General features: G+C 42.9%; 1 protein-coding gene across 1 annotated transcript in view; it reads left to right on the top strand.

The window, feature by feature from the left end:
* BICD2 (BICD cargo adaptor 2) overlaps positions 1–14,480 on the top strand; it is a gene marked incomplete at its 3' end in the record, with an annotated part of 98,126 nt that overhangs the window by 48,317 nt on the left and 35,329 nt on the right. The window contains exon 2 of the mRNA XM_080625708.1: positions 9,602–9,814. Coding sequence (XP_080481834.1) covers positions 9,602–9,814 — 213 coding nt within the window. The remainder of the gene's footprint in view (positions 1–9,601; positions 9,815–14,480) is intronic.

Below are 14,480 nucleotides of genomic sequence, written 5' to 3'. Positions count from 1 at the left end.
TGCAGCTGTAAAGCTGGTGTCTGTCCTCTGCTCCCACCATTCTGCTCAGAATCTCATTTTCCCCTTTGTTCCATATGTCTACAGATACTTAAGCAGCTGCATTCCATGACTTCTTAAAAGGAGTCCTGTATTTGTAATCAATATTAGTAATCAGTATTAGTGAACCCTTCAGCTCAGGCAACTGTGGCTCTGGATGGGCAATGCCAGAGGCTTATTGCTTTGGGCAGCAAATTATTAAGAGGCGCAAAGTGGAACATAGATGTCTCTTCCCTTTATTCCTTATGCAAGATGGGTTGTGTTAGCCCTCGCTTCTAAACAACTCTGTGATTGACTGATTGATGTACAGGTCAAAGACTAGCTGGATGGCCATCTTTTACCTTCTGGTAGTGCTTCTTGCTTGCTCTCTCCATTGTGATGCTTTCACATGCAGTGTCACTTTTCCTTGGAGGCTTTTTGTAGGTAAATCCCACTGAAACATGTATTTGTAAACCAGTGAAGATTTTTGAAGTGCAAGGTTTTGCGTGGATTTCTGATTTTCTTCATGACATTACCTTATGATTCCCCTTTGTAACTGGGATGCAGGGTCACTTGCTTGCACTTTGCCTCTGTCTTGGGAATTTGTGTTGGGAGTCTCGAGGTGTCTGTGCCTCCAGAGCCCAGGACTCAGATCTCAGCTGAGCTTCATTCTGTGTCTGCCCACCTGCTAATGACGTTAAGCTTGACTGTTGCCACTTTGCCCTTTCTGATGTTCTTGATTCAGAATTTAAGTGATACTTTGTGTTGGTATTTTTCAAGCTTTCTTTATCCTTGTTCAGAAACAGCAGCTTGATTTTTAGGTCTGTGAAGCATTAGGAACAAAACTGCGCTGTGTTTTGGTCATCTTTTTCCCTTGCTGTCCCTTGATAGAAGTGTACAGCTTGGTTGCCAGGGGTGTCCTGCTTCTCAACAGTGAATATGTCCTCTGTCTAGTACAACATCTGTGTATGTGATTGTGGAGCAACTGAGGATTTTATAAATGCTGTCATGCAAAAAAACCCCACCCCAAGACCAAAAAACACTAACCCTTGTTGTTTATACTCTGCTCAATGTCTGTTTTGGCGGTCTGTGTGCTCTAAGGACTACAAGCAAGCGTGAGCTGTGTGCAGGGGAGAAATGGATGATTTACTTGAATTTTACCTTATCCCCTTTTTCCTTTGCTCTTGAACTGTTTTTCTTTAGGGAAACAGAGCTGGTGGCCAATAGCAAAAATTTATTCCTTCTGAGAAGCTGTTTCTCAGTCAGGTGATGCAACTTGGGCACAGTGTTAAAGCCACTTGGAGGCTGCAAATATCCTTGGCTAGCTTTCAGTTAAAGGTGTTAAAAATAATTTACTGTTATATGTGGGGTTTCTTATGCATCCTTGGTAGGACTTCTGTAGGCCAAGAAGGATGTGTTCAAGTTTGCAATGCTTTCACTTCATGAATATACCTAAATGCGTATTTCAAGCAATTACAGAGTAAACATTAAAATCACTGACAAACAGCTTTAATGCTTTTTTCTCCCTGCTGCTCCTGAGATGGCTATACCCATGACCAGTGAGCAATCAGTATGTGAGAACAAGCTGTGGACTGCAGCGGTGGGATGAAATCGCACATGGCTAGTTGCAAAAAGGGCAGAATGATCCATTGTTGTCCTCTGTGTGAAGGGGCATGAGCAAGTTTGGTGACATTCTCTGCAAATGGTGACCGGTGTCCAGTACTTGACTCTAGGTTGTGTATGAACTGGTTAAGCAAGTATCTGCATCTCGTTGAAAATCTGACCTTGGTTTCTGATGCATGATTGAAAGTATGTTGTGTTTTTCTTTAGTTAATTCTCAACTGTTTCTATTATAGCAACCAAAGCATGTGAGATAAACTGACCAGAGGAAAAAAAAAATGTGTATTTTTCTTTAAAAAGATTTTTTTTGGCTTATGTTGAGGCTGGAGAATTACACCAGTTCCACTTTTTTTTGGGGGGGGGGGGGAGAAGAAGGGGGGAAGCGTTTCATGTTTGCTGCAGGCTGAAGTTTGGGGTTTTTGTTTCTGGTGGGTGTTGGGGCTTTTTTGTTTTGCTTTTTTGTTTGTTTTTTTTTCCCTCTCCCTTTTTGTTTGTTTTAAATCTGAAGGAATCAGATTGTAGCTGTTGCCGGGATGACACGAGCTGTCCAGACATCGATCTGTATTGTGGAGCTCTAAGCCCCCTTCCAAGAACTCCCTCCCTTTTTCTTAGTCCTTCAAATCATGTATAAGCAGTTGTTTTCCCCTGCCCCTAGGTCTAAATGGAGAACATTTGAGTTCTGTTTGATATGACAAATGAATTCGTAATCAACTTACCTGACAAAACTTCTTCACTGAAACTGTTTTCTGTTGATTTCTCATTTCTTGTGTGTATTCTTTCACGGCACAGGAACCTCCCCATCATTTTGACTAAGAGAGAGAGAGATCCTATTTCTGCTATTTGCTTCTATGTGACATGGGGGGGGTTTGGGGAGGGTGGTGTTGTGACTCTTCCCTTGCCAGTGGGTCTGTTTTAAGCAGCTCTCAGGCTGCTTTTTCACCTTTCAATTCTTGCTCTGGTTCAGCATGTGCTTAAACTTGCACGCTAGGTACAAGTATTGTGCGCAGTGAGGCAGCACAGGGCAGCTTCCCAAGCCTTTAAGAGTCCCTGTGCAGCATGTGGGCTAGTGTCAGATCTCAGCAGACCTTTAGGGATGCCAGCTCTTTGCAGAAGTTGGCAGAGGATACTATGCTGGTCTCTTGCTTAGAAACAGCTCTTCCCTGCAGCACCTTTTTTTGATGTTTTTGTTCTTGATTCATTCCATAACTTTTCCCAGGCACTGAAGTAAGACTAGTGGGCCTACAATTTCCTGGATCCTCCTTTAAGCCCTTCTTCTAGTAGATGGGGGTGATGTTAACCTTCTAGTTTTTTGGGATGTCCCCCTGTCTCCACAGTTTCTCAGAGATTATGGAGAGTGACCTCATGATGTCATCAGCCACCTTTCTTAACATCCTCGGGTGTATATTGTCAGGGCCCATCATTTTGGGGAGTCAGACTTCTGTAGTATTTCACACACCAACTCTTCTTTCACTGATTGTGGGTCTCTGTTTGCATCAACCTGGATTTTTGTTCCTAAGGCCTGGGACTCAACAGTGCTGGTAATGACAGAGATGTGAAGACAATGTTGAGAACCTCTGCGTTTTCAGCGTTGTTTGTGACCAGTTCTCCTCTCTTGCTGGACAGTGGGCCAGTATTTTCTTTCTGTGTGCTTGTTGTTTATGTACCTGAATAACCCTTTCTTGTAGTTTTTGATATCTCAGGCCAATTTCAATTTGAGCTGAGCTTTTGCATTTCTAACTGCATCTCTGCACACCCTGGCAGTGACCTTGTAGTTCTCAATGGGTATTCATTTGCTTTGTCATCTCCGATATGCTTCGCTTTTGGTTTTGAGCAGACTCAGAAGCTAACAGTTAAGTTAAGGGAATCTCTTTCTCCATCTACTTCCCTTACCTTTAAAGGGGATAAACTGTTTTTTGTGTTTCCAGGAGAGTGTTCTTGAAAATCTCTCATTACTTCTTAGTTCCTGTATCTTCTGTGGAAGCTTTCCATGGAATCCCTCCCGGTTGAGCTTTGAGTGAGCTGAAGTTTGCTCTTCTAGAATCTAAAACCTTTGTTTTAGCACTAAACTTCAGCATGCTCAGCTGGATGCCCAACTTCACAATAGTATAATCGCTGCTGCCAGGGCTGTCACTAACCAAGGTATTACAAAGCAGGTTTTTTTTCTGTTTGTGAGGAGCAAGTCCTGGTTGGCACATCTAATGTATACAAGGAAGCAGTCCTCTACATGTTCCAGGAACTTGTTGGGTGGCAGGTGGGCTGCTGTGTTGTTTCTCTAACAAATTTCTGGGTAACTGAAGTCATCCATAAGAGCCAGGTTCTGGTGACCCAAATATTGCTTCATTGACCTTATTGTCTTGGTTTGGAGGTTGATAGCAGATGCCTACTCCAAGGTCCCCCTTGGAGGTGACCCCTCTGATCTTGACCCAGAGGCATTCAGTAGGGCTTCCACAGTTGCTGGAGTTGACTTACATGCATTCAAGGTTCTCCTTAACACAGGGTGCAACTCCTCTTTCTCCTCTCCTCTGCCTGTCTAGGAGAGCCTATAACCATCCATCGCAATCCTCCCATTGTGTGAGTTGTCCCACCATGTTTCAGTTATTACAATGATACGATATAGTTTTGTGACTTGGTGCAGAGTTCCAGTTCCTTCTGTTTGTTCCGCAGGCTGCCTGCATTGGTATATGCTTCAGGTGGTTTATCTTCTGGCTCTCATCTTGGGAGGTACATTTAAAGGAACATTCGCCTCTGCTCTGGTTGGCCTGGCCTATTCCAAAGTTGGTTGCAATGGCATCAGCATGTTGGACCCTGTGTCCCAAGCCCTTCAGTTTAAAGCCAAGCTGGCCAGCCTGCTGACAAAGATTCCCATGTCTCTTCTAGGCAGGTAGATCCCATCCCTGTTTAACAAGCTATAGTCATCAAAGAATTTCCTGTTGTCATGAAAGCCAAAGCCCTCATGACAGCGCTGGCCACGAAGCCAGAAGTTCATTTGCATTATACACTTATTTCTGGCTTTTCTCTAACTGGTAAAATTTTTCACTAGGGCACCAGTACTTTTCGCTTACACCCCAGGGCTCCGTAGTTATCTCTGATTCTGCCCAGGTTCCAACTTGCAGTGTAGTTTCTGCCTACATGAAGGAATGGCAATGGATAGTCTGTGTTCTTGACAAGCCTTGGCCACCCTCTTGGCAACATCGTGGACCTTAGTTCCTAGAAGGCAGCGCAGCTCATGAGACCCTGTCAAGCCAATGTGCCTCAGTGCCCCTTAACAGAGTGTGAGGAGCCACTGGCGCGAGGCTACCATCTGCGGGCTTATGACTGAATGCCTCTAAGTCAGAATCCTGCTTAGATGCTTGATGTTGTGCTATTGTGTCATGGGTTGCTTGAGATTGACCCAGGAGATGACAGTCTTATTCAGAATGCAAAGGTAAAACCCTTTCCAAATCTTTGTTAGCGAAGACATGCCATCCTCATAGGAGAAGGAAAACTATCTTCAAACTGGGGCTGATGAAGCTCGTCTAGCCTTGTAAGGTCTTCCATCTAAGAGAAGGACACTCTTACAAAACCTACGACCTGAGGACTTTGCTGTCACCGTCCTAGCTAGCTAGGCCGTGGCAGTAAACCTCAGGTGTAAAGGGTGGAGGCAGTTCTGCGCACGCTGCGCCTCACCTAAAAAATCCATTGCGCAGGCTGGAAGGGTTTACTCACACTTGCAAAGCCCTGTAGCGACAGGCGAGGGTCGAAACAGCAGGTGACAAGGTGCACTGGAAGCTGCAGGTCCAACCTTGCCTGCGGGCGGTTCAGGCCTTTGGTCGCTCCAGCTTGATCCAGGAGATGACAGTCTTGTGTGGAATCTTCCTGATTGCCTATGCAGCTTTTCTCCAGTCACTTTTTGCCTATTCCACTTGCCCGTAGTCATCGTGCTTGTAGTGAGTGTGGGTAATGCCCTTCCCAAATCTTCGTTCGCGAAGCCAGGCCATCATCATCATCACCCACTATGAGCGCTCAACGTTTCTTTTTGCAGTGCGCAACTGTGTGCTGCTGGGGCAGTTTGTCCTTGCAGACCTTGCTCATGGGTGTCTACAGCTGTTACAGCTTCGTATCTGGTTTTGGTTGTAATTATGGAGGATGTGGAGTCCTGAAGTAGTGTAGTATTGAAGGAGTGAAGCAGAGTTCTGCTTTGTGGGTTACCGGGGTCCAAGGTGCCTCATTCTCTGTGGTGTCTGCCACAGGAGCATGGTTCTGAAACCACTTACCTCTCCACCTGGGCCCCTCTGGTACTGTACAACCTATTACCTGTTTCTGCACTTCGACCACCTGACACAGCAGATCATCAACTGTGCACATCTTTTGCACGTACTTGCTGTTCCCTAGGAGAAGGATCTGTGCACTCATTCCAACCTACCATCTGTACTGAAGTCTCCTTCCTTACTAGTTCCATTTGGGTGCAAGTGTCAGACACCTTGAGGGCTTTCTCTGTAGAAACACTGGTTGTAACTTTGAGGTGAATATCCATCATTACGACAGAGACCTACAGCTCCTCTCTGCTGCTTGGAGTTTTACAAGAAAATCTCTTTCACTGTGATGGGTTTTGTGTAAAAGCTATCTGCTTATTTATAAGAGCTCATCAGCTTGTTATGGTAAATTTCCCACTGGCTTTTGGTGCCGTAAGTAGCCTTTGGGCAGCATTCCCTTATGTATTTGGGGAAGAGAGGGCCGAAGAACCACAAGTACTGGTATGGCTGGTAGGGGATGGCAGCTTGACAAGAGAAAACTTGTGAGGTTTCAGTTGATCTGCAGCTTTTGTAGCAGGTTATGAACAATAACTGATAATCAGCATCTGAGTGATTTGGTGCATTCCTCAAGACTTGGTGCAGGCCACTTGCTGCTGTTGCACCAGGATGTCGAGCACGCTGGCTGGCGTATTTGAGGTGGTGTGTTTATTATGGAGGCTGGTTTTGGTTAGTTTCAGATAGTGTTAACACTAAAACAGGACTTCCAATCTGTCTTATGCAGCATTCTGAAGAAGTCAGTGGGAGCTTGTCATACCTTTGTCCAGCAGTGTAAAGTGCTTTCCCATGTACTGATAAGCGCATCTGGCTAAACAAACAGCAAGACAGCATTTTAGTTCACAAATTATTTGATTTTGCTTTCGGCCTGACCTTTGGACATCTGGAAGAAAGGAACTTTGATAGTCCCTTAATATTAGCATCTTGTGATTCTTTGAGGCAGCTGTTAGCAGAAAGTGATGCTCACATCCAGCAAGGTGTGTGCAAATGAGTTGCTAGAAATTCATATATTTTGTGAAGAGATTATACTCCCAAAGAGTATCTTTCTGATATAACTGTGAACAGTTTTCTTCCCTATCTTGGTATCATAGTAGAGAGAAATAGAGGTTTTGGAAGAGGAGGAAGAACAGAGTAACTTAGACTTCTGTTTCTGTGTTTTATATAATGAAAAAGCAAAAGTGGATGAGTAGATGCTGGACTTCTGAGAACATCAATGTTTATGGGTTTCATGCATATCAGTAAAAAGTCAGTTTTCCTTTTAATGGTTCGATTTAAAACAGGCCTTGGCTGTGGCCATGGAGGCCGTTGCATCACTCTGTAATTTTGCACGATTTTGTTAAATTTCCTCTTCCACTCAGGCTGTTGCAATTATGAAAATGGCTGGTATCATGAACATATTGAAGTTGTTTCTAAGTCCACACAAGGGAGATAATGAAGCTTGGTTAGAATGGAGGTGCTTTTTAAGTGTTTCCTTATAGATCCACCCGATGAAATTGTTCCAGTCTGCCTGTCCTGATAACCATGGTCTGTTAAGGTTTCTTGTGTTCTGTGTAGTGTTAGAGTCCATTTAGCATGATAAAAACTTCTCAAATATAAAAGTGGTGATAACTTACTGAACTTCACCTTGCTCTCACCAGGGAATTGAGGCATGTGATGGAAATCTCTGAGAAACAATGAATGATCATGGAATAACAACACACCCTCAAGTTTCTGAACAAAAATACATTCTGTTTTCTGAAAATGTGAGAAACTTATAAACTGAGAATTGTCATGTACGGGTATGATTTAAAATACAGAATTTATTGTTGTAGGACTTTATGGAGGCCAGAAATGCATAAACCCATGAAAAAATAAGAGGTAACTAAATATTAATAGCTCTTACAAATTTATAGCAAGCATTCTGCTTCAAGGCTTAAAGCAGTCCCCAACTCTGGAAGATTATGGGGTTTCTTGCCCCCTGGCATTAGTCTCTGTGGCAGATAGAATATAGAATTACCATTAAAAAAGCCTATTCTCATCTGCCGTGCCTGTTTGTGTTCTGTGTTGCCTCTCCCTGTCAATAGTGGCTTGTGCAAAATGATGATGTTCTCTTTTCAGTTATTAAAGAAACACAAGGCCTTTGTGCATCGAAACCTTTAAGAGCGAATTAGTCATTATTCTCAGGAATTTCTCCCTTAGTAGTGTTACTGATTTCCTTCGTTGGACTCCACTGTCTGGTCAGATGTAGCTTTGAATCCTGAGCTTCAATGTGCTCTGTGTTGGTATCCTGCGACCAAGAAAATGGTGCCACTTCACTGAGCAAACAGATGCTCAGAGTCTCCTTCTTCTGTGTCTAAGATTTGTAATAAATGCAAGTCTATGAAAGGCGGATCTTAATTCTTTATGGAAAAGAGATAGTGTGTTTGAGAAGCCTGCATGTTTTTTGTTATCCCTTTAACATTTATGGAGATCATAGGTGTTAAGCTTTTAAGCTGTTTTGTTGAAACTCATTTGACAAGGACTTGCACAGATGGTGCTTTACTTTGTCTGAAATGTGACGCTTTCTAATTTCCCTTGCATCATCTCAGTGAAACTGGCTACAATTTCCTCAATGGGTATTTGCCTCCTGTATCTCTGACTTGCTTATCTGAAATAAAATGTAGCCTGATAGGAGCAGTATGTGGGTCTTTAAATGTAGGCACAGCTAGCCCATTAAATCATCTGTGTCAGCCCTGGTATATTCAATAAGTGCTAATAATGCATCTGGTCTAATATACAGAAGTAATAATATACTGAAATTTGCTTCTCTTCAAAGCAGTTAGTGGTGGTTTTGGGTTTTTTTTTCTGCACTGACACTATGTTTCTGAAGAGCTAGCAAAAGATGATTAATTGAAAATGTAATGCATGACTAGACAAGGAGTTTTATGAGATGTTGATCTGTCCTTGACCTGGCTTAGCACCTGACCTTAATGTTGGCTATGAAAACCTGCTGTGGCATCTGAGAGTTCCAAATACAGGCATGCTCTGCGGAAGAGGTTAGGTCTCTGTGGCCTGCCTCTAAGTCCCTTTGTTGGTATGCTGTTAGAGGTGATGTCTCTTGAGAGCAGGCAGCAGAGCTGGCTGGCCGAACATCCGCTGTTAACTTGGGATATGGAGCCGCCCTGTGAACCTCACCCATGATGGGCAGGAATCTCCAGCAATGAGCAGCTGAGGATGGTGATACGTTTCTTTGGTATAGCTGCATCAGGGGAGTAAGTGTGCTCCCAGCCCAAGAAATGGAACAGGCTGCTATGATGAGATCTGTTTTCAGTGATCCAGTTACTGCAGAAGTGAGTTTGATGCGACTTCTGCACATGCAGAAGTGTCTGGTCATCTTGCTGACAACTAGTCTTGATTTAACAGCACACTCAAGTGAATCCATTGTTATTCTCTCCCACAAGGGTTTATATGAAGGTCTGTCTCTATATAAGGTTTATTACTATACTGTGCTTCACTATTTGGGTGCTATGTGTCACTTTGAAGAGCCCCAGTGGCCACTCATTAGCATTTAAAGATCTGATCCCAGAAGAGGAGGGTGTAGGAAAAGTTTGCATTATTTTGCATCAGAGAAATAGGAGCATAAATATTTTCAATTCTTTAAAATAGAAGTTACACAAAATTCTAGGTTTACTAATAAAAGGTGTGTTTTCTGACTGTCCTAGGCTTTTGGGCAGGCCCATACCAACCACAAGAAGGTAGCAGCAGATGGAGAGAGCAGAGAGGAGACCTTGATTCAGGAATCTGCTACCAAGGAAGAGTACTACATGAAGAAGGTTATGGAGTTGCAGACTGAACTGAAGCAGCTCAGAAATGTCCTTGCCAACACTCAGTCTGAAAATGAACGCCTTAATTCTGTTGCACAGGAGCTGAAAGAGGTGAGTGAAGGTGCGCAGTGCACACCACAGCTTGTAGTTATGTTTTCTTGTCCTGGGTAACAAAAATAAGGAAAACTCTTGAGCTGATCAGTAATACTGGCAGCTGATAAGATGCATTGTCTCTTGAGACTTCAGTGAAATATTACATCCAGATGAAGCTCTAATTCAGCAGTGCAGTAAATGCAGCTTTGTGGATCCGTCCACTGAACCAGCCTGTGGTGGCCACAGTGCTTCTGATCCAGTACAGATTTGCTCCACCTTGTTCAAATACCTGCTAGTTCTGCAGAAACTGCTGCACTATGTCGGAGGTGATTTGACTGACAGATGCTTGTGTGTCTGGGTCACACTGTTGCTGTGGGTGTACCCCATGTCAGTTCCTGCTGCATTAAGAAGCAGAGGAATCTGTTTAGTCCAAGCACAGTGGTGTTATGGATTTTGTTACTTTTGTTACTTTTTCTGCCTTGCTCCTAACTCTTGCTGCAAAATACTTGGGGCATACTTTCTGCTTTTATCTCTTTTCCCACCCTAACTTTTAGGATGCGGGAGCATAACATAAAAAAAGAGTAGCAGTAAAGTTTATAGTCTTGTATTTTCTCTCATGAAAGTGATGGGCTTTATTTTTTCATAGGTTTCTCATCTTACTACCTCAAAGTACCTTTGATCTTTTATTATTTAATATTGAAACTGCCTATTTCTGAGAGGAAATAGTTGCTGAGAAATTGACGTAGAAAGTTTAATTACTTATGAAATCTATAGCTCAGCAAGAGTTCTGTGGCACTGATGAAGAAAAGATTGTTTTGAGGGCTCAAGCCATTGCTTAAATTTAGACAGCGAAAGTTAGATTGCAAACCATAGGTGGATGTGGTAAACAGCTAGCAATTACTACTCATGAGCTTTCTTGCATCTTCCTTTGAAGCGCTGGGTACTAGTCTCATCTAGTCCTGGGATAATGGACTGGCCTCCCTTGCCAGGAGGGGAGGTTACCTAAGAGCCCACGTCTTAATCTCCATGTACAATGCACAACCACAGCCGAAAATCAGAAACGTCTAATTTAATTTCTTTAGGTCATAGTAACAAATACGTGGATAATATTTAGTAGTAAAATTAATGAGGAAATGTGGGTTACTTCAGTGGAGATTTGAGGGTTCACTACTACCTCTCTTTGGGTATGACAGAGAAGGAGATTTGTGGGGCAAACTGTCACAGGTGATCAAACAGGCCAGTCAAGCTCCCCTTGAGGTTCTGGCTGTGGGAGAACAGAGATGGAATCAGGCCATGTGCTCTGCTTAGGCAAGGAACCAGTCCCTGCAAGCACACACACAACTCTTGTCTGTATTTCCTAACCTTTAAGAACAGCTTAAAAGAAAAGCTCCTCACCCTGGAGGCAGCATCATGTCCGTAATGGGTTCCAGACGCTGCTCAAAAGCATGTGGTCGGCAGATTTCAATCCAGCTCCCTGCGTCATGGCAGCTGAAGGTGATTTTTTTTCTTCTAGAGACTTCTGCATTTCAGCCACCTCTGCTTTGAGCTGTGTTTTGCTTTATACAACCTGTTGAATGAGTTGTCAGTTTGCATGGATTTAGGGTGTATTTTTTTCTTGTGCTTTGTCCTCTACCTCACTCACACCCCCTTTTACACAAAAACACTTGTGTGAGTTAGACTCCAGGGAGAACTGGAGAGTGCAGGAAGAGGGGAGGTTGGGGATGTCAGGTTTCTTGTGAAAATTTTAATTTGGTTCAAGTACTTTCCCTTTTTTTTTTTTTTTAAATGCTCTCATCTGCTGAACAGGAGAAGATGCAATTAGTTACTTGACTGGAAATAAAGGCTGCTGATGATTACTGGATGTGTCTGATGTTGAACTTTGAATGGAAACCTAATTCAGTTGAAGAAAAAGTAAAAATCAAAGCCTAACGTGGTAAATAACTGGAGTCCTGCAGTTAGAGGATTCCCTGCCTGTCACTTTGTGTCATCTCAGTGTGTGTGTTCCTCTTCCTTGCCTTTTTTTAGCTTAGCTGTTTCTTCTGCTGCTGGTAAATTCTGGTGAGGTAAAGAAAGGAAAAGGAGAAAGCTGTAGTGTTAAAATGAAAACACCTGTGCCGATTGATCATGTGTGGGATTCTTCTCCTGAAGACGAGAAGACAAAAATCACAGGCTGGTTTTGGGTTGGAAGTGACATTAAAGCTCATCCAGCTCAAGCCCCCTGCCATGGGCAGGGACACCTTCCACTAAACCAGGCTGCTTGAACCTGGCCTTGAACACTTCTGAAGATGCCTATTTGTGTGTTTCATTTTGGTTTGAATTGCCTTGTAGTTACTGGTAGGAAACAGTGACACAAGGTGTGTGAACAGAGATATCGGACTTCTCCTGGCCCACCAAAAAAACAAGTCAACATGACCATCTTGAGGGACTTGGGTTTTCTCTCAAAAGATGCATCAGAATGTGGCAGAAGTTCAAATAGTTGCTGTTTCTCCATTGCTGTCCAGGTATGTAGAAACAAGGTGATATGCACAGGCCTCCTGTGGTGATTTACAGATCTAATAGCAAATTTAATTTGAAAGTGTTGTGTAAGAGGAATGAAGGAGGAAGTGTTGTGGTGGTTGTAAGGTAGTGAGGAAGATGAGCAGTGGGGTTTTCTCCAGTCCCTGTTGCCAAGCTTAGCTTTAGCCCATTTCATAGTTAAAGTTTTGTGTTGATACTTGTCCAGGGAGATTCTGTGTTATAGAGTTCTGCTGTAGTCTGGAAGTGTTGGGGAAGAAGGTGGAATATGATCTACTCCTTTATACTGTGAAGACGGTGGAAATTACTACCTTCATTTCTTCTGATTGCTGATGAAAGAAAAAATGCTGTGGCCATTCTCTACAAGGTGGAGAAGGCTTGTAGGCAGATCTGTTCTTTATAGTGTGTATTTTGCAAGTCCAGGATTATTGCCTATCGAGAGAACTGACTTGCAAGTTGTCTGGGGGAATAGGAAACTCTGCTTCCATTGCAACTGTTCTGGATTTGATCCAGATAAGAGGAAGGATGTGGAAAATGCTTATCTGTGTGTCCTCTGGCCAGGCAGAAGGCTTCTTCTGTCAAAATGAAAAGGAAGTTTAAAAGCAAAAAAACCCACCATCAAAACTCAGGAAATTAACTGAGGCTGAATCTCTGCCTTATTTTTAAGGGAGATTTGCTTGGCAGGGCTGGTTGCAAAAGTTTTTGCAGCTATCTGAGAGGACACAGAGGCTTACTGTTGCTGAAGCTTTTAGTAGCATCCCAAGGAGGATGATTGAGTGCATCAGGCAGCAGCTCATCTTGAGATGCTGCTGGCAGTAGCAGTGGTGGTGGGTTGAAACCAGATGTTGACCCACATGGGTTGGAGGTGCATTCATGACTGCGCGTTTGAGATGCTATCATTCCTTTTTTGTCTTCTCAGGACACTTGCACGGAAGCAATGAGTTGTTGGAAGAAGATATTCAGTACACCTGGGGTTACTGGAGCAGGCACAAGTGGTTTTGATGCTTTCTTTTGAATTATCTAACTGGCCTGTTGAGACAGGCTGGCAGAGTGATTACTGATTATGAGTTTTACTGCTGTCATTAGCTAGCTCAGCAGCTCCCCTGTCCTGGAAGAGTCACTGGAAGGAGTAATTGCTCCTGAGTAATTGCTAATTGCTGTTCCTTTTTAGTGTTCTTCATCTCTCCAGTGTTTTAATGGCACCAAAACAGATTTTGGAGGGTGATTTGGCTGTGAAGTCATGAGGTAGCCCTGCCCAGAGAAGCTAAAAAATAAATGAGCAATTCTTTCCCAGGAAAGTAGAGGGTGTTCTGGTTATGTAAGCTAAAGAAGGAAATATGTTTTAATGAGTATATTTTAATATAAATATATTTATTTATAAATAATATAATATAATATAATAATTATAATATAATAATAAATTATAATTATATATAATTATATAATAATATAATAAATTATAATAATAAATTATAATTATAATATAATAATAATATAATATAATAATATAATATAATAAATAAATATATTTATTTATGATAGGACAGATTAGAAAAAAGGTAGAAAATGAATCAAGTATTTGGGGTGCAGAGAGTGAGAGAGATAGTCACCACCATGGATCCAGCAGTGTCCCGGGGATGCATTGTTGTTGCCGTCAGTGGTGGGAGTTCTTCAGGGTTCATAGTTTGTATCGGAGCAGAGTGTCCCCCAAGATTCTGTTGGAGGTGGTGTCCTTGTGTAGGCATCCTTCTGGAGTCCCTTTGAAGGTACCCCATGGAGTGTGTCTTGTGGAGTTGCCCTCATGGCCATGTCTCATGGAGGGTGTCCCTCCGGGTCCGTAGTAGTCATTGGTGGAATGTCCTCGTGGAGGTGTCTTTCTGGAGTCCTCCTCATGGCCATGGCTCCCTGGCAATGTCTTTCTTGGTGATTACCTTTTTCCCCTTTTGTGAAGAGCTGGGGGGAGTACTTCTGCTCTTCATGTCACGTATTACATGTTCCTGGTGGACCACTTTCCCTGGTCTTGCAACCAGCTCTTCAACTGCACGTGTCTGCACACACATGTCTGCAGCAATTCTTGGGATAATGGGTTGCAGTTCCTCACACCAATCCTCAAGGTAATGAACTTAGAGTTACTAATAAAACTAAGAGTTTTATTAAGAGTACATAAATA

The sequence above is a fragment of the Psittacula echo genome (assembly GCF_963264785.1).
Source record: "Psittacula echo genome assembly, chromosome: 9".
NCBI classification, from domain to species: domain Eukaryota; kingdom Metazoa; phylum Chordata; class Aves; order Psittaciformes; family Psittacidae; genus Psittacula; species Psittacula echo.
Note: the sequence above shows the minus strand (reverse complement) of the source record. Positions and strands in the feature narration are given on the sequence as shown.